The 27,877-nt window shown below is 44.5% G+C and overlaps 2 protein-coding genes across 6 annotated transcripts in view; one reads left to right on the top strand and one right to left on the bottom strand.

Annotated features, from left to right (window-relative positions):
- The first annotated feature begins 175 nt into the window (after positions 1 to 175).
- Positions 176 to 27,652, top strand: GNG13 (G protein subunit gamma 13). Of its 2 annotated transcripts, none has more exons than XM_026703992.2 (3): positions 176 to 312; positions 25,301 to 25,461; positions 26,765 to 27,652. In XM_026703992.2, the coding sequence occupies exons 2-3, from the start codon at positions 25,364 to 25,366 to the stop codon at positions 26,868 to 26,870; spliced, it is 204 nt and encodes a 67-aa protein (XP_026559777.1). In that variant the 5' UTR covers positions 176 to 312; positions 25,301 to 25,363; the 3' UTR covers positions 26,871 to 27,652. The 2 variants fall into 2 exon arrangements, with proteins under 2 accessions (XP_026559777.1, XP_087768678.1); XM_087912552.1 differs by lacking the exon at positions 176 to 312 and adding an exon at positions 3,716 to 3,773.
- CHTF18 (chromosome transmission fidelity factor 18) overlaps positions 27,632 to 27,877 on the bottom strand; it is a 40,376-nt gene continuing 40,130 nt past the window's right edge. For all 4 annotated transcript variants that reach the window (XM_087912527.1, XM_026703985.2, XM_087912528.1 and 1 more), the window contains one exon: positions 27,632 to 27,877. In XM_087912527.1, coding sequence (XP_087768653.1) covers positions 27,743 to 27,877 — 135 coding nt within the window. In that variant the 3' untranslated portion in view covers positions 27,632 to 27,742.

Raw genomic sequence — 27,877 nt, 5'->3', positions numbered from 1 at the left:
GAGCATCCTTGCTGTCTTTCGCTCTCTCTTCCTCCCAGCTTATCTTGACTGCCAACTGTTAATCGGAGCACACAGCCCTGGGGGAGGAGAGATTTCTCATTATCGCCCCCCTCTTTTTTCTTTTGGGAGGCAGCTGGGCAGCCTGTACATTAATAGATTAGTTTCAAGATTTGAGATCATTAATAGCCAGAAGAGGAGGAGGACTTCAGCAGGAATCCTGCTTGGATATTGTGTGGTGCAGTTGCCATCCACATCAGTGAGGAAAACCATCACAACTTTCATTTGGCCTTAAGGAGCTGCTCTTTCTTCAAGGTAGAGTAACAGTTCATTTGCTTTTATTAGACGGTCATGATTTCAAAGCCTTTACCCCTTGCAGGAATGGAATCCTCAATCTTCCATGTACCTAAATGCTCAGAAAGAGTTTAGCTTTGAGTGTCAAAATGCTGATGATAAATACAAGGTAGACCTTGATACATTTGCCTCTGGGTGCAGATGTTAGACTAGCTGAACATTTTCTTTGATCCCATTGGTGGCCAAGTAAGTTTGCATTCTATATTTCTGAAGTAATGGATTGAGATTTGGTTCCAATTTTTTGACAATTTACTTATTGGAGGATTTATTTTGAAAAGAGTGCTGACTTTGCTTGGCTTCTCAAGACATGTGAGAGACAGTGCAACTGATATCACGGTGGACATGGGGATCAGTCATTATTGAGTTTACTTCCGCCTCTCCCTATTTGTAGTGCTCAGCATTCTGATTCTTTTAAAATTTGCTGCATGGTGTTTGTCCCTTGAACTGAGGTCCTTCAGTGCCTTGGACACTAGTTTTAGTTCCACCTGTGAAGGTGCTTGGGAGGAAGTTAGGCTGAGGGAAGATCTCATCATGCCTAAGGTCTCTTGCTGTGTTCAGGGCTAAACATATGACCTGGATTTTGGTATTCTTTCAAAACAAAAAACTCCATGACATTTTGAGATGGCACCTCCTGAGAAATCTTGCCTGCTTCAGGCTGCCAGAGCAACCAAAATGAGATGTGGTGAGGTGAGATGAGATACTAGCTCAGAACATCTGGAAAGTCTGGTGGGGGACCCTAAAAACCTATCGGCTTCCCTTCATTGGATGAATTTGGTTTTCCCTACATCAAGTAGCAGCTTGCCCCTGATGCCCCCTCCCTCTCTAGGAGGCCCAGATCCTCTTCCTCCGGAGAAAAGCACCTTCCATTCAGTCCTCCTCACCTGCAGTTCTGCAAACAGATCCTGGCCAGAAGTGCCCCATTTCCTTGTTCTGAACGCCAGTGACAGTAAAACAGTTCCTGCGATTTCACATGAGTTCATCTGCTTTCTGTCAGGGACTGTGCAGCAGGTTGGGTTTCATGTGGGACTATGGACCAGCAGGACGAACCAACGGACAACATTGTAGAAGGGATCATTAGGGTTTTTTTAATCAGCTTTTCTGGTTGCTTTCAAACTAATCCAGAAAAGTTATACAAATGTAGCCAAAGCAGGTCATAAAATTCACTGAACTGATAGCTGCAATACACGTAGATGATGGGGAGATTAAAATCAGAGGAAGAAGCCATGGAAGCACAAGGTGTGACCAATGCCAGGTTGACTCTATTTGGTTTCCTTACCCTAAAAAAAAAAGAGTTATTTAAAATGTGAACATATGTAGGCCTGGAAAACGTCCATTGGAGATTTTGATTATAGTCAGCAAGTTTCAAATACTGAATATAGTCCACGTTTTTCTCACAAATGAAGGCGAATGTACATGTCCCAGGATAACGTGGCAGGATCCAATATGTGTCAGTCACTGGGACGAGAGATTTAGTCTTCTGAGTTTTCGGACTCATGCTGGAGCCCATCCTGAGGGAACTTCTCTCTTTGGGCTCTTCTGTGGGTGGGGTTTATATGGTGCCTGGTTGTGTGGGGCTTTTTAATTGTTGATGGAGGTGTTGATGGCCAGCTATTAAGTCACTGGCTGGCTGTTGTTTCTTGGTGTTGCCAAGCCCTGCTTGCCTCCTGCGTGCTTGACAAGCGAGTGGTAAATCAGCACTCCGGTTGAGGCTGCTTGGCAGCACAAAGAAACAGTGACCAGTGACTTAAGAGCCAACACCCCAACCCACAACTAAAAAGCCACACACAACCAGGCACCATATAAACATCACACACAGATTAGCCCAAATCGCGCACTCTGCTAGAGAGATGGGCTCCAGCACAAATCCTAAAGTTCGGAAGACTAAACCTCTGGTCCCAACCTAGATTGGACCCAGGTTTTTCAGTTCACTAGAATTTGCCCTGCAAAATGAATTTTCCTAGTTGATAAATAAATATTTCCATAAATTTGAAGTAAGAAAAAAAAATCTCTGAGTGCGTTAAAACAGTTAAGCCTGTAAATTAAAAAAAACAAAAACTTGCTTTGGGGGATATTTCTTGAGTGTTTCTAAGGGGGTCCTTAATGAGAGATAAAATCCACAGAGGCTGGAGGCTAGACTGGGCAGTCAAACCATCCCAAATGCCAAGGCAATGTCTCTCCATATTGTTGTCTAGAAAATGACTTGGACCATCCACAAAGATGCCAGAGTTCACTCAAGGGGATGGGTATCTTCAACTGCATTTAGCCTGGAAGGGGCCCTCCATAGCGGCTGAGGCAGTTGGGAAAAGTCTTTTCTGGCTCTGACTGTGTGCAGGCCTGCTTGGTGCTCTGTGCCAGCCTCAGGACAGGGTGGGGTTTGGGGAAAGGCTGAAGACAACCTAAGAAAGAGGCAGTCAGAGTCCAGCAGAGGGAAGGAGCCGAGAACGGCTGGGCAGGAGTTTCCAGGAACAGCCAGGGAGGATATCTGAGAGGAAGCCTTCAAAAGAACTGAATGGCTGGTTCCACACTTTGTACAAGGCCAGAGTTGTCGGCACCCTGTGCTGTTCTAAGCTGTTTCCATATGCTCTAAAGCTTGTGACTTTAAATCATAGGACACTATATAAAATATGGTTCATGCAGCATGAGAACCCAGGAATCCAACTAGTCCAGTTGGACCATTCCACAGTCCACCCACCCTGGTTTAATCTGGGTTGGTGGCTGTAGAGTGCTGACCTGGATTACTTGTCCTAATCCATGCCTTGTTTTATTGAATAATCTTGCTTTATTGAATAAGCCACAACTAACTGGATATACATGATCTGGGAGCCAGAAATCCTGACTTGGAAAAGAATTCACACAACTTGTGAAATGTGAAACAGGCCAAGCAACGGTGGCTGCGGATGAAATATGCCATGATCTCCATTTGAGCAGAACCCAGGAGATAATACACTCTTCTTTTACCTGTTTAAGGGAATTTGTTGGAATTTAGATACATACAGCTTGACTTGGGCAAAGATTTCCTCCCTAAGCAGAACTGACCTTACAAGGCAAAATTTTACCTGGCATTTAATTTTTTGAAACAAAATATTCCAAAACAGTGAGGGACTTTTATTATTGCCTATGTTTCTGCTTTCTCCAGTTGTAAAAACAAATTAGAGAGATGTTAAACCAGCAGCATCAACGCAAACCAGACTTGTAGAAACCTTGAAGCAGCTTGAGCTGGGAAGAACAAAAGTCAGCAAGATACCAATTTTCTCTTGGCCAAACGCAGTGTGGAATCTCTCTTATTCCTACTTTCTGACCCCATTCAAATCCTAATCAAATCAGGTCCCGATAGCACATTTGCCTTCCCACTTATGCAGGGGGAGCCATCCCTCTGTTTCCAGGATGCAGAGGTTGCTTCAAGCTGCCTGTCCCTGGGGAAGGTAAGTGTTTCATGCCTGCTGTGGCTGATTCTAGGCGTGTGATGGAGGCCAGGCTAAAGGAAGAGAGGAGAAGGCTGAACCATGGCCACCCCAGCCGTACAAGGCTTGTGTAGCACAAGCAGCCAAACATTTGGCCAGATCTCTTAGGGTGTGTGTTAATACAAAACACACCTGGTTTAGTCAGCTAATCCAATTCTCGGATGGTTGAAGTACAATACAATAGTTACAATATTGTTCAGCCAGTGCCAAGATGGTGTTCTGAAGAGAATGCCAAAAAAACCAGATTGTTTTCTTCTTTTGGAGGTGTGCATGTTTTTAAATGATGTGAAGTTTCTTTTAGAAATCGTTACCCTTTTTTTCCAGTTCTGCACTCCCTAAAGAAAGGAAAGCTACCCCTGATTTGGGGCAGTTTTGTCATCATGCTCTTCCTCAGCCTGCTCTCTACCCCCCCCCCCCGCAAAGAAGTCAGGCAGCTGGGAACCTGTGACCAAAGAGTGGGAAGCAAAGGAAACGTTGCAAGGGGGTTTGATTGGGGGGAGGGGAAGCCGATCGACCGGAAGTGAAACTGAGCAGGGTGATCTGCCAAGCAGGGGCTTGTCTGTCCTAGGAAGAGAAGTAGGTAAGTCACACTTGGTCCTGATGCAAATATAGCAAATATATATGGAAGATGGCCTTGACAGAGATATGGAGGGGCCCCTGGCCTAGGAAAAAGGGGCTGAAGGTTCTTTTTAATTTCAGAACAATAAGATAATATTTGGAACTGGCTCAGGCAGTTGCCTCCCTGATTCACTGAAGTATGAGAAGTGGAAGAAAGTACAATACAATTAGGCTTGCAAGCTTATGTCATGATAGGCAATCTCAGTAAGGGTAGTTTTTGGGTTCCTGTGGAGCTGGGCTCTTAACCTGTCCTGTCATGCGGGGCTGACAGCAAGGGCAGAGGGCTAGAGGTAATCCTCTTCAGGGGAAGGTGAAGAGCACAGGGCTTTAGCAAGCCTCTAGCAGTTACTCCTGACCAGAAAGCTAGATTCTCATTCAATTGCTTATTGCAATTTACTGTAATTAAAAAGGGATTAGGTAATAACTGAATCATAGGATTTGTAAATGGCTACTTTAGTTTTCATTTATAGATGAATGGCAGGGCCGTTCTGATGCCTTTGGCCATCTTTCTGTCTCTTGATGCATAGGCGTTATAGCAGGTATGGGGTATATATATACCTGCTATAACGCCTATGCATCAAGATATATATATATATATCTGTGTGTGTGTGTGTGTGTGTGTATACACACAATATATATATTGTGACTGGAAGGATTGACCCTGCTGGGAGTTTTGACTCTGATGCCTCTAAGGATGGAAGGTTTGAGCCTGCTGTGAATGTGGAGTCTGAATTATCAAAGGACACAGATGTGAGCCAGGAGGATGAGAGATTGTCGGAGAGACAATCCACTCCAGAACCTTCGACTTCGTACATGACAGCAGCTGATCCACAAAATGAGTCAGAGGTTTCTAGCGAGGAGGAAACTGACAGATGTTGGCTTGACGCTAGAACTAGAAGAAGATTGAAACATCAATCACAATCTGAAGGGAGGCGTCAAGCCAGACATTGATTAGAGAGACTGACACGCCCATACTGGGGATTTAAGGAGGTGTGCTGACTCTCAATCTTTGCTTGGAGCAAAGTGAAACCTGAGTAGTGCTTTGTGGATTTGAAAGAATACCTTTGAAGCTGGCCGTTGTGATTTATGAGCAATTCTGAGTTGCCAGACAGATTCCGGGAAGACGGCCAAGGAATGAAAACAGTACTGTTAACTCTTTAAACTTTGGTTTTGTTCTTGTTTGAATATTTTGAACTCTGGAACTTCGTATGCTCACCTGTGGATGCAGGTGAGACATAACATTTTTGCTCCAAGCCCAAACTCCATCTTATAACCAAGATGGACCCAACACAACTAAAGCAACTGGCAGAGCAGCAGCAGCAACAAATAGATCAACTTTTGCAGCTTAACCAGGTTTTACAACAACAGGTAGCTCAATTGGTTAATCATATAACACAATTACAGGCTCCAGTTGCTCCCCCAGCTCCTCCTCTGAGGAAAAGCCCTGTATCTGTGCTGGATAAATTCTCGGGACAGACAGATATGTTCCCGGCGTTTATGGGACAATGCCAATTATTCATGTCATTAAGGCCTGAAGATTTTCCTAATGACCAGGCTAAAGTGGGGTTTATTATTAGCCTCTTATCTGGGCAGGCTGCCAAATGGGCTACTCCTTTGCTGACTCAATAGCCCTTTGTTGAATGATTTTCAGGGTTTCCAGCAGCAATTGCTTGTCATGTTTGAAAACCCTATTAAGACTCAAACCGTGGCTAGACGTTTGTGGGGCATTTGTCAGGGGAAACGTCCTCTGCAAGAATATATTGCAGAGTTTCGTCTGCTCTCATGGACTCTACTTGGAATGAGTCAGCCCACATGGATGCTTTTCAGGAGGGCTTGGCAGATAACATCAAAGATGAGTTAGTGCATGCGGAGCGGGCTTTAACCTTGGATGCGCTAGTGGTACAGTGCTTGCGTATTGAAGCCCGTTTACAACAGTGCAGGAGCAGATGGCCAGTTGTGGAACCACCTTCTCATTCACATTCACAACCCGCGCCATTGGAAGTTTATAAAACTACGACCAGGACCAAGGAGCCGATGGAGTTGGGTGCACTCTGCCCTTGGTTGACGGCACAAGAACGCTCCTGAAGGTTCCAGGAAGGCTTGTGCCTTTATTGTGGGGGACTGGGACATTTCGCTAATTCTTGTAAAAAGAGGGGAACATGAAGACCAGTGCCAGAATCTACTCCTAGCCCGTCGGGGAAACGGGGTAGGCCTGACCTCGGGGAAACCCTAGGTCGGGCACGTATCACACCACCACCCCAAGTTGCTGAGGTGAACTCTGGCCCTCCTTGGCATTTACTGTTGGACACCTGAATTTTCTTACAGTCCCGGAAGGAGGGGATTCCAGCGGTGGCGTTGGTAGACTCAGGGGCTACTACTAGTTTTATGGACCAGGCTTTTGCAAGGCACTTTGAGGTCCCATTGGTTGCTGTGGATCCACCCATCAAGGTGGAAACCGTGGATGGACGTGAGCTTCGGTCTGGACCCATTTGATTCACCACCCAGCCATTGCATATGGTTATAGGGGATCACGAGGAAGCGATAAGTTTCTATATCACTTCGGACCTCCATCTCCCTTTGGTTCTTGGCGTATCCTGGTTATGATTGCACGATCCTTTGGTGGCTTGGGCACAGAATGCCATTTCTTTCCCAAGTTTCCAGTGTGCAGATCATCTGAGACATATCTGTGCTGGTCAGGACATCGCGCTCCTGCTGTTTCCATACCTCCGGAGCTATCGGACTTCTCCGACGTTTTCAGCGAGAAGGAGGAGGATCAGTTACCACCGCATCGAGCCTATGACTGTCCTGTGGATCTTCTACCTGATGCTCCACTGCCCAAGGGTCGATTATATTCCATGTCTGAGCCCGAATTGGCTGCTCTTCGAGAGTTTCTGGAGAAGAACTTGGCTCAGGGATTTATCTGACCATCATCATCTCCCCTTTCAGCTCCCGTTCTTTTTGTAAAAAAGAAGACAGGAGAGCTTCGTTTGTGCTGTGACTACCGCCAGTTGAACACCATCACGGTGAGGAATAGTTACCCTTTGCCGCTCATTCCAGAGTTGATGGAGTGGTTGCGGGAGGCTACTATATGCCCCAAGCTCGATCTTCAAGAGGCCTACAACCTGGTGTGGATGCGCAAGGGGGACGAGTGGAAGATGGCGTTTGGCACCTGATACAGACATTTTGAATACACCGTAATGCTGTTTGGATTGACCAACGCTTCTGTGGTTTTCCAGCATTTAATGAATAACATTTTTAGGGACATGTTGGATCGGTTCATGGTGGTGTACCTGGACAACATTTTGATCTACTCGCGGTCCAGGGATAGCCACCTTTGTCAAGTCCGTCAGGTACTTCAACATCTTCGGGAGCATAAACTCTATGCGAAACTGGAGAAGTGTCTCTTTTTCCAGACTTCTATAGAGTTTTGGGGGCATATTATCTCTCCCAAGGGCATTGCCATGGGCCCTAAAAAAGTTGAGGCCTTGTGTAGTTGGAAAGCCCCTCAACGAGTAAAGGACGTGCAACGTCTTCTGGGGTTCGCCAATTACTATAGGACCTTCATTCCAGGTTTTGCTAAGTTAATGGATCCCATCTGTCGGTATGTGCTCCTTTCAAAATCCAAGAAAGAAATACTCAGACTCCATGGTTCAGAGCAAAGTTCTTCTTTTACTGGAAGATGAAAAGGAAGCTACAAATGGAATTCCGAAAGTGAGAATTTGGCGCAGATCACACATACAAAGAAATGGAATTGTTCCCACCCCCCAAAGTCCAGAAGTCTCTGCCAATTAAAAGTTCCGAATATGATCATGTGAGCATCTTCAGGTAGTGATGAGGCCTCTGTCCGTTGACCTTGACATATTTTGATAAGACCTCGCAGCTGCGCAAAAAGGATAGAGGCTAGGAAAGAAATGGAAAATTGGAAAGAAGAAATCCCCCCTTCTTCTGCCCACAGTAAAAGAATGCAAAAACACCTCCAGCTCTCTTCCCCCCACAATTACCCCTCCCCCCGTTGCTAATGACAGCCGAAAGAAGTAAACCTGGTAGTAGAGATACTAAGGGAGAAATAAAGGATAATAGTTGGGGTACCGAAGAGATCTTGAGGCTGACATTCGGACCCCCTAGAAAAAGGACATTAGTCCCTGTAAGAGAGAATAAAAAGATATGTTAAGCATTGCATACATTCTTATGGTTTATCAGGATACTTAGTATAAAATTTCTTTAGCAGGTCAGGAGCCCTAACGTCTTTTCGTTCACCCACTCAGCATGAGAGGGGGAAATGTTTCAGGCTACAAGATATTGTAGGCGACCCCTCCTTTTCGAGGAGTCTAAAATCTCTTTAACTTCAAAATGTTGTTCACCCTCGATCAACAATGGGACGGGGGATCAGTCTGGGTCGGTCTCAATGTACAGGTGTGTTCGGTTTTAGCAGGCTGACATGGAAAACAGGATGAATGCGACGAAGAGTCTTTGGTAGCGTCAATTGAACTGTTACGGGATTCACAATTCGCTCAATAGGGAAAGGCCCCACATACTTAGGGCCTAACTTCTTTGATCTCTGAGTGGTTTGCAGATACTTGGTTGAGAGGAATACTTTGTCGCCTACTTGATACGACTGTTGTGGGGCTCTTTTCTTGTCTGCAAACTTCTTATGGGATTGATGCGCTTCGTCCAGAGCTTTGCGAGCGACTGGCCAATTGAGTTGTAGTTGAGATATCCAGTCATCCAATGACTGGATATTGGGTTTCTCGCGAGGAAGTTCAGGTATGGGTACAAAATCTTGTCCCGTGGCCACTTTGAACGGGGTAAAACCAGTGCTGCTGTGAACGGAGTTGTTATACGCTACTTCGCAAAAGGTAGCAGGTCCACCCAGTTGTCTTGCTGATAATTTATGTAACATCGGAGATATTGCTCTAGCACCCGTTAGTCCTCTCGCAGGCCCCATTAGTTTGGGGGTGGTGGGCGGAGCTTAACCCTTGGGTGGAGCCTATCAACTTCAAAATTCCTCCAGAAGTTCGAGGTAAATTGAACTCCTCGATCTGATATTATACGTTCAGGAACACCATGCAGTCTGTAGACGTGTATAATGAACAGTTTGGCTAACGACTTCGCCGAGGGAATCTTGGTGCAAGGTATGAAATGTGCCTGTTTGGAAAACAAGTCGGTCACCACCCAGATCACCGTGTGCCCAGCACTCTCAGGTAAATCTACTATAAAGTCCATAGAGATTTCCTTCCAAGGAGCAGTTGGCCTGGCCACATTCTGCAACAGACCTGGCGGCTTACCGGGAGGTCTCTTAGCTGAGGCGCAAACTGGGCAGCTTGCTACATAAGTTTCAATGTCTTTTTTCAAAGAGGGCCACCAGAACTGCCGTTTCACCAGGTGTAAGGTCTTTACGAAACCAAAGTGACCCGCTGCCTTGGAATCATGAGTTTGTTGTAATACTTGGCTCCTCAATGTTTTAGGTACATACAGCTTCGTTCCCATCCAGGCTAACCCATCTCTAACAGTGCAGTTATTTGCATTTGCCTGGAACCATTCATCTGTTTTCAAAGCTTCTTTAAATTGTTCGATCAAATCATTGGACAGATCTGCCTCTTGTTTCTTCTTTTGCGCCCTGGTGACCACTGGTGCTGCCAGCTGTGTGGTAGGCACAATCGGACTTATCACTTCTTTTCGAACACTGTTGTATTGTGGCATCCTAGATAAAGCATCCGCCATAAAATTCTTTCCTCCTGGGATGTACTTCAGAAAGAAATTGAATCGTTTGAAGTACTGGGCCCACCTAACTTGCTTAGGAGATAGTTTCCGAGGCGTTTTTAAGGCCTCCAGGTTTTTATGATCAGTCCAAACCTCAAATGGGTACCTCGCGCCTTCCAGAAAATGCCTCCAGGTCATTAGAGCCCAGCAGACTGCAAAAGCTTCTTTCTCCCAGACAGCCCATCTACGTTCAGTGTCAGTTAATTTACGGGATGTGTAGGCACACGGTTGTAGTGTTCCCTTCTCGTTTAATTGAAGTAAGACCGCTCCTACCGCTACATCACTTGCATCAGCTTGGATCACGAAGGGGACATCCATGTCCGGATGCTTTAGCACTGGCTCGGCAGCAAATAGTCTTTTAGCTTCTCAAAAGCGGCTTGGCACTCCATAGACCAATTCAACGGCTGGCTAGGCTTTGGCTTCGCTTCTCCCTTTGTTTTTAGGAGGTTGGTGATAGGCATGGCTATTTTAGCAAAACATGGGATGAATTGCCGGTAAAAGTTAGCAAATCCAAGGAAACTTTGAAGTTGTTTTCGGGTTCTTGGTGGGGCCCACTCCAATACGGCTCGTACCTTCTCCGGGTCCATCTCAAGACCCTCGGGTGAGATACGGTATCCCAGGTAGTCAATCTTTTCTTGATGGAACTCACATTTGGACAATTTGGCGTACAATTTGGCAGCGCGCAATTTGTGCAGCACAGACCGTACCAGTTTCACATGTTGGTCTCTGGTCTCCGAGTAGATAAGGATATCGTCAAGGTAGACCAAAACCCCCTTGTATAAATGTTCGTGGAGCACTTGGTTGATCAATTGCATGAAGACAGCTGGTGCCCCCTGTAGGCCAAACGGGAGAACATTGAATTGGAAGCAACCTATTGGGCAGTTGAATGCAGTTTTCCACTCGTCTCCCTCTTTAATTCGGATTCGGTAATAGGCCTCCCTCAAGTCCAGTTTCGTGAAGATCTTCCCCTTGGCCAGGTGAGCCAACATGTCCTTCATTAGAGGGAGGGGGTACACATTTTCCACGGATACCGCGTTCAAATTTCGGTAGTCCACCACCAAGCGCTTGGAGCCATCTTTCTTCTCGCGGAACATCACAGGGGCCGCCACTCGAGGTCTGGCAGGTTGGATGAACCCTCGTTTCAAATTCTTGTCGATAAACGATCTCAATTCCTCTAACTCCTTTGGGGTCATCGAATACATCTTTGGTTTCGGTAGTGTCACCCCCGGTAGAAATTCAATGCTGCAATCGGTTGACCGATGGGGAGGGAGCTCATCGGAGGCCTCTTCGCTAAAAACTTCTCTTAGGTCCCAGTACTCTTTCGGGATTTTCTCCTCCCCTTCTATGCGTTCGGCCCCTGTGGAAGCTGTCTCAGCAGGGGTTTGGGGCTTGGGATGGGGATTCTCCCCCGGTTTAAGGGGGGTTTGCTCCTCCCTCCCTGGAGGTTGGTCAGTACGAATCCGTATCCACCCCTTTCTCCAGTTTACTTGGGGATTCCATTTCCGAAGCCAGGGCAATCCCAAGATTAGGGAGTGTTCCATCCCGGGAGCCACAATAAAGCACAAGGTCTCGCTGTGGGTTCCCATGGTCATCTCTAAGGGCTCCGTTATAAACCGTGCAGGGCAACCCCCCGCTTCAGACCCATCTAATTGGTAAAAGGATATGGGCGTTTTCAAATTTCTCAGTCCAATGCCCATGCCTTTAACTACTTTCATGCTAATTAGGCACCTCGTGCAACCCGAGTCCAATAAGGCCAGCATTTCCCCCTCAGTACCCGAGGTGGGCACCCTTAATTTAATTGGAATGGTAAGGGGGCCCCGGTTAGGACTTACCGAGACGTCATCTTCCGAGTCGGTCTCACTCTCGTCGGGAGGAGTCGGGGGTCCCAGCTCTTTTTCCGCTGGGGGAGTGACTTCTACAACCTCCCCTATTGTTAGCCCGGTTTCGCGAGGCCTGGTTGGGGAGGATTCGGGCTTCCTTCCAGGGCCCCGTCCTTTTTTTGGATCTGGTTTGACTCGACAATCCGCAATTCGGTGGCCTTCCTTCCCACAACGGAAACAGGCAGTGGACTTGGCCCTTGTCATCACCCCTCCCTTCCGGGGCTTAGGGATCTCTCGGAGCCGAGGAGGGAGCATGGTGCTCCATGCGGAGCCTCCTCTGCGTCTACTTCGGGCTAGATCTATTTCCACCTCTTCCGCTAACAGGTACCACAACTGCAAGTCATGGGGATCCCTTCTGGAGATGCACATGTGGTATACCTCTTCATTTAGGCCATCTTTGTAGGCTTCTATTAGAGCTTCCTGGGACCAGCCTCGAATGCGATATGCCAGCTGTCTGAACTCTTGGGTGTAGTCAGCAACTGATCTTCCCCTTGAGTTATGGTTTTCATCCTGATCCTGGCCCTTCTCTCTGCCAGAGGGTCTTCAAACCTCCTCCTCAAGGCAGTCATAAAAACATCAAGGCTTCGCAGTTGGGGGAGTTATCATTATACAGAGTCACCACCCAGTCAGCTGCCATCCCCTCCAGGGTTCTGGTAACACATCTTACTTTGGCTGCTTCAGAGGTGAACTCCCTTTCATATTCTGCCATATAGCTTCCAACCTGCACCAGGAAAAACCCCAAGTCCTTGGGATTTCCTCCAAACTTCACATCTAAGGAGGGCAGGTGGCGTCTTCTAGGCATTACCCCCGCTGCTGGGGCTCCCCAGACGGGAGCTGGTGGTTGCGCCGGCGTGGGATGGGCCAGGGGGGTGGTGGCAGCTCGACTTCCCCAGGCTGAACTCGCTCTCTCTTCCCCCTCATATGTTGGAGCCCTGCCGGGTTTCTCAGAAGCATCCTTAAAGCTTTTCCCGGCTTGATCCAGCCTGCATTCCATCTCCTCCCCCCCCTGCCACAGCCGTTCCCTCGCACCTCTTCGACTTACAGTGATTCCAGGAGGGGGGGGGTCTTCCGGATTTTTCCATCCAACTCCTAACGACCATCTGGGCATCTCGGTTGGAGTTTCTTCCAGTGTAAGGTCAGCTAACAAATCGGTGGCTGGCATCTCTGGTAACAGCATTTGCTGCCCCCCCACAGCTCCCTGCTCAACCTCCTCGCTGGCTGGAGATGACATGATGTGAAAACCCCCTCGGAAGAAAAATTGGTGTTTTCTCCGGGTGGGCTGATGGGGACTTTCGGAATAATGTCGGTATGTGCTCCTTTCAAAATCCAAGAAAGAAATACTCAGACTCCATGGTTCAGAGCAAAGTTCTTCTTTTACTGGAAGATGAAAAGGAAGCTACAAATGGAATTCGAAAGTGAGAATTTGGCGCGCAGATCACACATACAAAGAAATGGAATTGTTCCCACCCCCAAAGTCCAGAAGTCTCTGCCAATTAAAAGTTCCGAATATGATCATGTGAGCATCTTCAGGTAGTGATGAGGCCTCTGTCCGTTGACCTTGACATATTTTGATAAGACCTCGCAGCTGCGCAAAAAGGATAGAGGCTAGGAAAGAAATGGAAAATTGGAAAGAAGAAATCCCCCCCCTTCTTCTGCCCACAGTAAAAGAATGCAAAAACACCTCCAGCTCTCTTCCCCCCCACAATTACCCCTCCCCCCCCGTTGCTAATGACAGCCGAAAGAAGTAAACCTGGTAGTAGAGATACTAAGGGAGAAATAAAGGATAATAGTTGGGGTACCCGAAGAGATCTTGAGGCTGACACCATCACTCAGCTCCTTCGTAAGAAGGTCCCGTTCCGGTGGGGGCCTCCACAACAACAGGCTTTTGAAACTTTAAAGAAAGCATTTGTGGCCGAGTCGATATTGAGGCATCCTGATCCGAATTATCCATTTGTGGTCGAGAGAGATGCCTCTAATGTAGCTATCGGGACAGTATTGTTGCAAGCTCTGAAGGATGGCGCACCTCTTTTCCCCTGCGCATACTATTCTAGGAAGCTCACAGCTTCTTAGCGCAATTATACTATTTGGGAAAAGGAGTTGTTGGCTATTAAGGCTGCATTTGAGACCTGGCGACATCACCTAGAGGGGGCTCGGCATAAGGTGGAGGTTTGGACGGATCACCGAAACTTGGAACATTTGTCTACCACCAGGAAGTTGAACCAACGCCAGATCCGGTGGTCGTTGTTTTTCGCAAGGTTCAATTTTTCCGTCACTTATGTTCCAAGTGGACAGAATCGGAGAGCAGACACGTTGTCTAGAAAACCTGAATATCTCGGTCCCGAGGATCCTCTTCCTCCACGAACAGTGTTGCCACCGGAATCCTTGGCTGTGCTTCAAGATCCAGTAGATTTGCGGGCTCGAATACGGGAGGCGCAGCGATTAGACGCATGGATGCAGCAGAAAAGGGGGGAAGTTGGACCTGATTCCCCATGGACTTTGGAGGAGGACTTGTTAAGACATTGGGATTTATTGTATGTACCCACCAGGACACTTAGAGCCCTCATCATGACGCAATGTCATGACAATCCCACTGCTGGTCATTTTGGTTTTTACAAAACTCTGCACTTGGTCACCCGGACTTTTTGGTGGCCTCGAGTTCGACATGATGTTTTTTCCTATGTTGCTTCTTTTTTTTTCTTGAAAACAATTTTATTGGTTTTTTAACAAACAAACAAACAAACAAAAACATAAAAACATCTGCTCTCCTCGATACTTATATACAAACAGTGTGTCGGTTGGTTCATCAGTTTTGTGCATTCATTTCGTAGTCACAATTACAATTACATTACATAATAACTCTTATTATCAATTCAAACTTGTATATCCACATATCATTATTAAAAAAAAGGATTTGACTATACTTTTATTCAATCATGCCTTATGAGATAACTATAATTTAAGTAATTTATTCTATAACAAATCATATAATCATACCAATTCTATCTTAAGAAAAAAGAAAAAAAACATTTTATAAATGTAATGTCAAGTAACAAAAGAAAAGGGAGAAGAAAAGTCAATAATATTCCTTATTACCTAACATTCTAAATATTCTATTTTTGTATTTCATCATCCAGCCATTGATAGAAAAGGTCCCAAATTGTATAAAGTTGTTTAACTTTTTGCTCTCTAATTTCAAATATCAATCTACTCATCTCAGCACATTCCAATATTTTCTTAATAATTTCCTCCTGCAATAGAATTTTCTCATTTTTCCAATTTTTTGCAAATACAATCCTAGCCACAGTCAATACATTTACAATCAAGTATTTCAAATCTTTACTATAAACCTCTGGTAAGATTCCCAATAAGAAAAACTCCGGTTTCAAGTCTATATGTCTCTTTGTTGTTTTTTCCAACCACATGTGGATTTTAGTCCAGTATTTTCTGGCATCCTCACAAGTCGACCACATATGGTAATATGAACCAGGTATCTGATGGCACTTCCAAAAGTTTTTCCGATTTGTTCTTAAACATTCTTGCTATCCTTGTCGGGGGGAAATGCCACCTGTAAAACATCTTATACAAATTTTCTTTATAAGCTGTAGACATTGTCATTTTATAATTTTGCGATCATAATTTCTGCCATTTCTCTAAATCAATCCCATATCCAAAATTCCTCCCCCAAGCAATCATAGTTTCTTTAACTTGTTCTTCCTCTAGCTTAATTCCCAATAAGTAACCATATAGTTTTAAAATCATCTTTTCATCAGTACCTGTCAAAATCTTATCTAAATTGGTCTGTTTATCGTAAAATCCCTCTGTTTTGGAATCTTCATCATACCTTGAGTGTATTTGCGCATAAGAAAGCCAATTCGTCTGTATACCTTGTTCCTCTAATTTTTGTATCAATTTAAGTTCACCCTTTTCATCTAGTAATTCCCCATATCTAACTGTTCCTTTTTATAGATTATAGAATAAGAAAAAGCTTCTATCGTCGATAACCAAACAGGAATTTTCAAATAACATTGTTTTTTTTATCTTCTCCCAGTTTAACCACAAAGACTCCCGTATATAATGTCTTCTCTACTTCTTATAAACAAATTATGTCAAACTTTAATTTCCCTAGTTTATGAAAAGTCTTCCTTCTCTTGGCAGCTAAATTCAATCCATTTATGTTCATTGTTATCAATTTTTTCTCTTGCATGATGATATTTTATATTTAGACTTGGCGGGTCTCATACTTCTTGGTTCACGTTGGTCTTTGATATCCACCTGTCCACATACTACACCTTCTTCTTTTACCATCTCCATTTGTTCCTCTTGGGATTCAGTTAATAAGACCTCTTTTTCTGCCTCTTCCTCTCTCCTTCCAAAAGAATCTGCGTAGAAGAATTCTGCTTTCTCAACTGAATCGATTCTATATCTCTGTTCTTGCCATATAAACATCAATCCTTCTGGGATCAGCCATCTATAATTCACCTCCTTCTTCAATAACGCTTTGGTCAGAAATCGATATTCTCCTCTCATCTCTCTCACTCTTCTAGGTATTTGTTTTAGGACCCGGATTTCTTTACCTTTGTATTTAAATACCTTCTCTCTTGCCGCTTGTAAAATCTGTGTCCTAATAGATTTTTTAGTAAATCTAATGTGGACTTCTCTGGGTAGGTTATTTCTCATCGCATATCTTGTGGAAACACGGTATATCTCATCTACTCCATCCATCATCTTTTCCTCTGTTGTTTCCAAAACAACAGCCAAGATTTCTATCATTATCGCAGCCAAATCTTGCCCTTTTTCTTCCTCTATATTTTGAAATCTAAGATAAAATTCGGACCGCTCCATCTCCCACTTCAACATCCCGCTTTTTTCTTGTTCAACCACCATTAATCTAGTATGAATATTTCCAATCTTCTCCTCTCTTCGTTCACCCTATTCTTCAACTTTTTGAATTCTCACATCATATTTCACCATCATCTGTTGGATATTTTCCACCTTTTCTTCAGTCTTCCCTGTTCTTTGTTCAATGATATCTATTTTTGTCTTAAGGTCTTGAATTCCTTGTATGATCATCAGTAAAGTTACTTTTTCTTGTTCTTTATCTTGCTTTGACATTACCTGCATTGAACGTTGTCCTCCAGATGGTGAAGAAGCAGAGGAAGATACGGAAGCACCCGAGGATATAAGTTTCCTACTCAAGTTAAGTTTTCCTACTTAATCCTGTGGTTTATTGGCTCACCCTACCGCGCTCCATGCGCATTCACCCTGTTTTTCATCGCTCCCTGTGAGTACCTGACACCCCATTGTGTACTCTCCATTCTCCAGAAGATACAGGTTCTCTATCCAGGCCCAGCACTGAACCTATTACGGATACTACAGTGGTCGGAATTTATGATTCACGATGGTTGAAGGGGCGATTCCAGTACTTCGTGGGGAGACTCGAAAATTCATTCTTGGCAGGATATGTCTAAGGTGCATGCCCCAGACCTTATTCGAATATATCATGCACAATTTCCTTCAAAACCACATCCTGATCATCAGACTTGGGGGAAGGGCCCTGCGGTGAGGGATAGTATTGTGACTGGAAGGATTGACCCTGCTGGGAATTTTGACTCTGACGCCTCTAAGGATGGAAGGTTGGAGCCTGCTGTGAATGTGGAGTCTGAATTATCAGAGGACACAGATGTGAGCCAGGAGGATGAGAGATTGTCGGAGAGACAATCCACTCCAGAACCTTCGACTTCGTACATGACAGCAGCTGATCCACAAAATGAGTCAGAGGTTTCTAAGCGAGGAGGAAACTGACAGATGTTGGCTTGATGCTAGAACTAGAAGAAGATTGAAACATCAATCACAATCTGAAGGGAGGCGTCAAGCCAGACATTGATTAGAGAGACTGACACGCCCATACTGGGGATTTAAGGAGGTGTGCTGACTCTCAATCTTTGCTTGGAGCAAAGTGAAACGTGAGTAGTGCTTTGTAGATTTGAAAGAATACCTTTGAAGCTGGCTGTTGTGATTTATGAGCAATTCTGAGTTGCCAGACAGATTCTGGGAAGACGGCCAAGAAATGAAAACAGTACTGTTAACTCTTTAAAGTCTGTTTTTGTTCTTGTTTGAATATTTTGAACTCTGGAACTTTGTATGCTCACCTGTGGATTCAGGTGAGACTATATATATATATATATATATATATATATATATATATATATATATATATATATATATATATATATATATAATGTTGTGATTGAAAGGATCGGTCCTGTTAAGAGTTTTGAATCTGATGACTGTTAGATGCGTGGATTGATGTCAGAACCAGGAAACGTTAATCTGAAGGGCAAGCCAGTTAATTAGCACGTTGCCTTAATGGGTATAAAAGGACACAGCTGAGCTGGTGCCTTTCGCCAGAAACAAAATGACTATTTTGAATGAGGACGTTTCTGCAAAGAGATCTCTGTTTGTTTGAATTTTGAAGAGGAGTTCTAACCGTTTCTGCCAGTCGTTATCTAGTTATTTTCCTTCAGTTTGATTTGATTGTGAAACGGCTGCTTTGTGTTTGTTCGTTTGAATCTCCAAGAGGAGACATAACATTATTGTTTCTGGCCTAAACAAACCATCTTTCAAGCAAGATGGATTTAAATCAACTGCAGCGTTTGGTAGAGCAACAGCAACAACAAATTAATCAGCTCCTGCAAAGCAATGTGACGCTTCAGAATCAGGTAACACAATTGCTGAATTATGTTTCCAGCTTACCAAGCCCTGCTGCTGTTCCCCCTGCCCCTCCTGTGAGGAAAAGCCCAGTATCCATGCCGGAGAAATTTTCTGGGCAAATGGACATGTTTCCGGCATTTCTGGGGCAGTGTCAATTATTTATGTCCTTGAGGCCTGAAAACTTTCCAAATGATCGGGCCAAGACAGGATTCATTCTTAGCCTTTTATCTGGGCAGGCTGCTAATTGGGCTACTCCTTTGTTAGTTCAAGATAGCCCGTTGTTGAATGATTTCCAGGGTTTTCTTCAGCAAATGAAAGTGATGTTTGAGAACCCAATTAAGATACAAACTGTGGACAGACGTTTATGGGATATAAATCAGGGGAAACGTTCCCTGCAGGATTACGTTGCAGAATTTCGTTTGCTGTGTTTGGACTCCAATTGGAATGAACCGGCTCATATGGCTGCATTCCAGGAAGGTTTGTCTGATGCCATCAAAGATGAGCTGGTCCATGCAGAGAGGGCTTTAACTTTGGATGCATTGATAGTTCAGTGCTTACGGATTGAAGCTCGTTTACAGCAACGTGGACGCAAACGGCTCGGTATGGAATCATCTTCGTTTTCTCGTGCACATCCCACACCACCGAGAGTTTTCCAACCCACGGTTAATGTTGAGGAGCCGATGGAGTTAGGCACACTCTGCCCTCACTTAACGGCATGAGAACGATCGAGAAGGTTCCAGGAAGGCTTGTGCCTTTATTGCGGGGGTCTGGGACATTTTGTTAATTCCTGCAAACGGAGAGGGACCCGCAGATCCGTACCTGAAACCACTCTTGTCTCGTCAGGAAAACAGGGTAGACCTGATCTCAAGGAAACCCTAGGTCGGACACATTTCACATCCCCACCTCAAATTGCTGAAGTAAATCCTGGCCCTCCTCGGCATTTACTTTTGGACACTTGAATTTTTCTACAGTCACAGAAGGAGGGAATTCCCGCTGTTGCGTTGGTGGACTCAGGAGCTACAACCAGCTTTATGGACCGAGCTTTTGCTAAGCACTATGGGATCCCATTGGTTGCTGTACATCCACCCATTAAGGTGGAAACCGTGGATGGGCGTGAGCTCAAGTCTGGGCCCATTCGTTTCGCCACCCAGCCAGTGCGCATGATCATTGGGGATCACGAGGAGGCGATAAGTTTTTATATCACCTCGAACCTTCATCTCCCTTTGGTGCTCGGAATGTCCTGGTTGCGTTTGCACAATCCGTCGGTGGCTTGGTCGCAGAACGGTATTTCTTTTCCAAGTCTCCAATGTGTAGACCACCTGAGACAATTGGAACGAGCGACACCTCCATTGGCTGTGGGAAAAAGAGTGGGGTTGTCAACGAAACATCGTCGAGTTAATCATCAGACTCGGGGGAAGGGCCCTGCGGTGGGGGATAGTGTTGTGATTGAAAGGATCGGTCCTGTTAAGAGTTTTGAATCTGATGACTGTTAGATCGTGGATTGACGTCAGAACCAGGAAACATTAATCTGAAGGGCAAGCCAGTTAATTAGCACGTTGCCTTAATGGGTATAAAAGGACACAGCTGAGCTGGTGCCTTTCGCCAGAAACAAAATGACTATTTTGAATGAGGACGTTTCTGCAAAGAGATCTCTGTTTGTTTGAATTTTGAAGAGGAGTTCTAACCGTTTCTGCCAGTCATTATCTAGTTATTTTCCTTCAGTTTGATTTGATTGTGAAATGGCTGCTTTGTGTTTGTTCGTTTGAATCTCCAAGAGGAGACATAACATATATATATATATATATATATATATATATATATATATATATATATATATATATATATATATATATATATATATTGTGTGTGTGTGTGTGTGTGTGTGTGTGTGTGTGTATCTTTGGTTGTTCGGGTTTTCTCCCGCATAAGATTCAAAGTATCTAGGCAATGTTTCAATGAAGTCTCATTCATCATCTTCAGGCTTCTGTCTTCGGCTCTGTGCTTCTCAGAGTGATGTGAGATTGCAGCTGCTTCTTCCTTTTAACTGCTAGTGGGGGTGGGACTTGATTGGGTGGGGGCTTGGCTGTGTTCTGATTGGGTGGGGGTGTGTTCTCATTGGTAGGGGGGGTTGGCCGTGTTCTGATTGGTTGGAGGCATGTTCTGTTCAGGTGGGGGCTTGGTTGTGCTCAGGTTAGTCTTAGTTGCTGGGGGATTTGAGTTGGTGAGCTGTGATCTTGCTGTTTGGCTTCGATTTCGTGGTCGTGCTGCATCTTCATAGTGGGTGTCGGTTTGCTTCATGTATGGCTCGGAGGGGTTTGAAGTGGGTAGTGATGCAGCTGCAGTGTGGCTTCTGCTCCGTGGTCGTGTCTCATCTTCTGAGTGGGTGTGAGTCTGTTTTCTACATGGAAGTGTTTGTTTGTTTGTTCATGCTGTGTGGGCGTTTTTCTATCTCTATGGCTTCTCTGATTATTCTGCTGTTGAAGTGTTTGGTTTTGGCGATAGTTCTGGTATTTTTAAAGTCAATACCAGAGGGAATATAAGGAAGCGTGCTAGGTCTGAATCTCCGTTCGAAGCAAGGTGTCATTTCGGTTGGTGTTACGTCTGATACACTTGGCTGCAGCATCTTGATTTATGGTTAGTTTGGACTTGCCAGACAGATTCCAGGAAGACTGCCAAGGACTGTGTAAACAGAAGCAGTTAACTCTGCCGTGTCTGAGACTGTCTGTTTGAGCATTTGTACTTTGGAACTTTGGACTCTCACCTGTGGATACAGGTGAGACAGAACATTTTTGCTTTGAACCCTTACTCCATCTTCTATCCAAGATGGACAAAATACAGCTTGAGCAGCAACAGCAACAGATTAACCAACTCCTGCAGAATAACCAGGTATTACAGAACCAAGTCACCCAACTGGTTAATCATCTAATGCAGATGAAGGCCCCTGTTGCTCCCCCTGCTCCTCCCCTTAGGAAATGCCCAGTATCTGTGCCGGATAAATTCTCAGGACAGACTGATATGTTCCCGGCGTTTATGGGACAGTGCCTCTTTTCTGTGTCCGTTGAATGGCCCGTTTCTGCTTATGTCTTTGCCGTGCATCTATCCAACACTGCTTGGTTTGTTCTTCAATTAATGACTCCGGCACGCTCTCCTGATTGTCTGTTAACAACACCTGAGGTTCAATCAGGGAGGGAGATTCAGGGGAGGAAGATGACTCTGAAACTTCCAGTAAATCAGGCTCATATCTCAGAGTCAAGTCCTCTTCTTCCTCCTGACTCCCTTCAATGTCGCTCAATAATGCAGGCTCGAATCTCAATGCCAGATCTTCCTCATCACTTGAGCCTACATCTGCTGACTGATCAGGTTCAAACCTCGGAGGCACAACATGTAGCTATGAGTGATATCGATACTGAAAGATTGGAAATGTGGTGTAAATGTTGGAAAATGTGCAATAAAAAAAAAGGAAAGTAAAATTGCAGATAGTGTCTTCATCCATTTTTCCTGTTGATTAACATGGAACAAGAAAGGCTCCTAGAGGAGAAAAATTGCCTAGAAGATGGTGGCATCAAGAAAGGTTTGGATTCCCAGACAACAATTTAAGGTCTATCAGAAAGGGACAGGCTACGCCCCACAAAAGCAGATGAAAACATGTTTGTTGAGAGCCTTGTGGACGTTATCATTCAAACTTTAAACTTGAATTGCCTGAAGGAGAGAGGAAGTTGAAATCACAGATTCAGTCAGAGAACTTATTTACATAAAGCATGGTTGCCTGTGAAGTAGGAAAGATTCTCAATGCATGCAGACCAATACATGATGACTCCTCCAAACCCCACTGTTTGTACAAAGACTGAGTAACAAATAGGATGAATTAGAAATATGGTATGGGAACACAGGATGCAACTAATGAATGTGGTGCCTGAAGGACATTTGTAAAGAAGCCTATAAGCCCAAATTCATGTTCTGGAATGCAAGAGCTTGTTAAAAGCCTCTGGTTAGGATTGGAAGGAGCAAGAAATAAGTAGATACAACTGTAAAGTTTCACATATGCCATCTTTTTAAAGTCAACTTGCCAAGTTCTCCAAAGGGCAGGTTAACGGGATATTTCCAGTGCCTACTGTTAGACACAATCCGACAACAGATCATGAAAGTTTCATTTTTCAGAAGTTGGAAGAAGAAACAAAGGAGCCAACAATTCTGGACCTAATCCTGACTAAGAGAGAGGAAGTGGTTGATGATCTGAGGAAGAGACCTTGGGGAAAAGTGACATTATTGGCATTTAAAAAAGCAGGGAAGGAAGAGCTTTGTCTTGGACATTGTCAACAGTACGATGATATGGAGAGTTGTTCAAAAAATCATTTCTTGGCACTGCAGAGTTGGATCATCAATGGAGGCCAGAGATTCTTTAAAGTCACTAGAGTGGTGTCTCTGGCGTCACAGCTCACAGATGACTGCCTAAGAAGAACTTTGGAAGGTGGAAGAGGAGAGTAATGCTAACTCCTTGTATTCTACAGCCTGCTGAGTGCGCACACGGAGGATCTGTGTCCTCCAGATATATCTGAAAGTTTAAAATACTAATTTTTGCTACCACAAATATCTTTGGATCACATGGGATTGAGCTGGCATTTGCACTTTCCCCCTCAATCAAAATTGGACGACGATGCCCATATATGCAGTATACACTTGAACTAGACTGTGATGTTTAGATGTTTCTTTGTCTCATATATGAGTGTGTATGTGGTTATATTATCTGAGGGTATATATGAGAGCTGGATGCAACAAATTTTCATTTTAATGCATGCTAATTAGTGTACTTTTAAAGTGACAATGAAGTTTTCATTCTATTCTATAACCTCCAGTGGAAAAGACCCATGTGCCAATTCAAGCTTGGCTGCTCATGAGCCTTAAATGATTGTGTCCCCTTTGTGAAGTGGTCGGGCTAGCTCTGCTAGGGAGGACTCCGAGGCCAAACAGAAGGCCACCTGCTCTTTTGTGACCCACCAACGCAGATCTGCTAAAGCAGCTCTTTGCATCCGATTAAATTTTGCATTTTCATCTAGCCAACAGCAGCTGCTTGCCTCCCTCCCCTCCCCAGCATTTAGAAGGATTTGTTAGTTAAATGCTAATGCCACCAGATAAATGATACAAATCGTGAGGTGGGAGAGTTTTATTTTCCAGTTAGTCCAGGGAACCTTGGGGACAAGCCTTTGAAACATTGGATGGATGGATGGATGCTGGGGCCACTGTGTAACCTCAATAACCTTTAAATGAAAGAAATTGACATTGAGTCACCTCGCGGCTTCTGACTCCAGATTTATCCCATGCAATTTGTGGAAGAAAAATTATTTACTGGCAATAGATGTAAGCATAAAGTTAAACACCCCCACACCAGTTTTACAGAAAAACTGCTTGCTTCTTTGAAAGACCCCATATTTCACACAGATCACCTCTGAGTTGGAAAGCTCTCATTAGTGACTGACATATCTTTTCACAGGATCTGCCCTGCATCTCTTCTCTGAATGATGGTGTTTAGGGGTGGTCCAACATGCAGACCTTACAGAAGGAGGGTGACCTTCAACCTCCAGCAGAACTTTGCTGGAGGTTGAGGCCTGAAAACCCCAGAGAAGGGAATGGGGGTCAGGGGACAGGCGCTTCATAGATGCACAAATCCTGTGAGAAAAACAAGACTTGGTAGCCAAGATTTCCTTCGGCATTCACTGGCAAAGGAGTCCAAAACAACCTCTTAGATCTTTACCACTTTGTCATTTGCACACACTGCTTTTTTCATCCTAATGCCATCCATGGTCTCCAGCCACCTCAGCTCTCAGGCAAGGCGTTGGTCTCTGAGGGCCAGTTGCAGAGGGCTGGACCCTGCAGCCGGGAACCTTCTCTAAGGAGAGGGGAAGTAGTCTTGGCATCGCTGGGTGCCCTCTGCAGCTGTGTCTTCACAGGGCAGGCTTGAAAAGAAAGTGCCCCTGAGATGCCAAATGGGGCTGCTTTGCGCCTCTGGCCCACTTCTTCTCTGCCCCTGCTGGCCATAGTCACAGAGCATTCAGCCCGAGTTGCCTTTTGCTGCCTTTTGCTGGGTTAGGGTTGGATGCTTGCTGCCCCGAAGGCAGGAGGGACTTCGGAGGGCCAATTCTCGGCCAGCCCTTGAAAAAGGGAGAAAACACAGACTGGCTTCTGCAACATAACATCAAGCAAGCACCTGCATTTAATAGGCGGCAGGAGTGACAGCAGGACTGATAAACAAGGCAATTAATGAAATATTATTTCATTGTTTATCAGTCCTGCGGTGATTCACTTAACAACCATGGCAAGAACAGTCGTAAAAAGGGGCAAGGTTACTTCACAAATGCTTCACTTAGCAAACAGAAATTTTGGAGTCAATTGTGGCCATAAGTTGCAGGCTTCCTGTATTGCAGGCAAAAACTATGCGGATGGAGGGAGGAAGTTTCATCCGAAGCTCTTTGGAACAGGAATACCTAGAAGTGACTGAAGCCTTTCCCCGTTTTCTCTTTACAGCGGTGTCTCTCCTCCTTCCTTGACCATAACGATCGATCGATCCAACGACAGAGACCAGGCTCCATGGATGAGTGGGATCCCCCCCAGTGGAAAAAGGAAATTGAAAGCCTTAAGTATCAGTTGGCTTACAAGCGGGAGGTATCCTCAAAAACAATTCCTGAGTGAGTTCACCAAATATTATTTTGTGCACATAAGAGAACTAGAATGTTATACAAGCCTTGAGTTTCCAGCCCCTAAAGTTGCAAAGAAAAGCCTTGAAATTGGAGTGGGAAATGTGCAATAAAAGTGGGGGGGGGGATTATGATTATTCAGCTTTTGTTCCGGGAATTACATCTCGGACATTTTGTTTGGGTTCAGTAGAACTTGATCAGTTAAATAAAGAACAGCTGCATTCAAGCAATGCGGTTGGGGGTTTTGGTTATTTGCAATTAGTATACTTTGTGAACTCCACCCGCTTGGTGAGCGGGATTCCATGCAAACTTGGGAAATGAGTACAGAGACAAGTTAACATGGAGGCCGGATCTGCACATTTATATTTCCAGATTTAATTTCCTGGTAGAACTGGAAAGATCCAGCCTGAAATCTGGCAAACTGCAGCCAAGCCCAGGCCATATTTTGAGTTTCTCCAACATTCCGGGTGTTGATGTAGACCAAAGTCGGATGATGACTTTTGATTAGAATAACATATTGATAAGCCTCCATGTAGGGAAATCAGGCTGGGAATTCCACTGTGGGCATTACTTTGCATCTCTGGAAAGAAATCACCTCTGCTGTGCATTTCAAAGCATTTCTCTCCTCCTTTGATACAAAAGTAAAGATTTGATGTAGTGTTTAAACACACTAGACTGCGGAGAGAAGACTGGCCCCAGTCCTCTTCCAGCCTCCTTTTAGACACAAAGCCAACTGGGTTCGTTAGTGTCTCGGAAGGCAAACTGCTTGGATCTGTGTATTGTAGTCACCATGAACCAGATTTGACTCCAAGGATCAGGGGAAGAAGAGATGGAAGGCAGCATGGAGTACATTATTCACATGCTGCATCCAGAAATCTCCTGCCTTTTGTGATATCAAAACAATCTGTGACCACAATGATGCATACTTTTATTCAATAACTATTTTAAAGTAATTACATGCAGATTACCTACTTTATCCAAGAGTTTTCCTGAGTTTTGGAGATTTTCAAATATCATTATACAAATGCAGCCAGATCCAGAGTTTTGTATGAGTGATGTGCACGTGCAAAAGATTCAGGCTCTGGAACAAAATTCTGTCACTCCTCCTCACAACTTCTCATGACTTTCCTGCAAATTCCTGCTTGCAATTGTATTTAGAAGTAATTTAACATCACTTTTTAAAGATGAGAATTATACTCCTGGAGATGACAGCTCCATCAATCTGGGTAACAAGAATTCAAATTATAACACTGGATGTTAACCGTGAGAGATCTTGCTTCCTGTTCCTTTCTAGATTCCTTAAATGGATTGAGGATGGGATCCCAGAAGATCCATTTCTGAACCCAGAACGGATGAAAAACAACCCCTGGGTGGAAAGAGGAAAATGTACAATACTCTAGTCCACCAAGCACCATCCCTGATTGACAAACGCTTTCCTTTGGACCTGCTCCAAAATTCATTTGCTTGCCGCTCCGGCTCAATTCTCGTTCATAGTCCTTTGTTAGTGCTGGGGCCCTATGGAAGGACTGTGTTGAAGGCTTCCCAATTACTGGTCTCTGGGGCACTCTTGGGGTGTGGGTGGCACAAGGGGCACTGGAGGGGGCCTTCCCACAGCGGCTTCCTCGGAAATTCTGATGGCACTGAATTTGCAATGTCTCCCAGATCCTGGCTGTGGCTTTGCCTCCAAGGGGTTGTCCTGCAGAAAGCCAGATTATCCGCACAGGGGAAGAGTGGCCTGGCCATCTGTTGTGTGGTGGGAGAGAACCAGGATGAACGTGGCTTATCCTCATTGGCACAGAATGACGGGAGCCTCCAATGCCACATCACAATATGTTAGGACCCGTTTATTTTAAACCTGACAGTTCATGATTTGGGAACCATCGGGAGGGATAAAATTGTACGGAGGAGACTTCCTATTTTGAATCACTGCAACTAAAAGAACGGAAATTAATTGTAACCAGGAAGAGTGAAGCAGAATCAAAGTCCTTCTTAAGAACCCCACCAATTGCTCTTTCTTGTAAATCTAATTTTGTTTGCTGTCTTCTTTCTTTTTTTTTAGATATAAACACACATTTTATAAGCGTTTTCAATTTTTTTGTATTTTAGGAAATTCAGTTTTGCAGTAAAAAACTGCATGAGTGTAATAAGTTTACAAATGAAATAAAGCAATAGGAAGCATGTCTTTATTTACTCCAAAATAGGATTTCATACAAAAAATATAAAAAGTCCTCCTTTTGCCTGATTTTTCATGCCCTTATTTTCATTTTTTGTTTTAATTGCTAGAGCAAATCTTTGATATAAATGTTTCTCCGAACTGCATTGGAAACACCTTCATTAAACCGGAACCAAACATCACTTTGCCCCACAGCTTTTCCAATTTGCTTTTCGACTGTATTTTTCTCAGGTT

This window comes from Pseudonaja textilis, chromosome 14, assembly GCF_049901715.1.
Source record: "Pseudonaja textilis isolate UNSWEBS1 chromosome 14, rPseTex1.2, whole genome shotgun sequence".
Lineage (NCBI taxonomy): Eukaryota > Metazoa > Chordata > Lepidosauria > Squamata > Elapidae > Pseudonaja > Pseudonaja textilis.
This window is presented reverse-complemented; position numbering and strand designations above follow the sequence as displayed.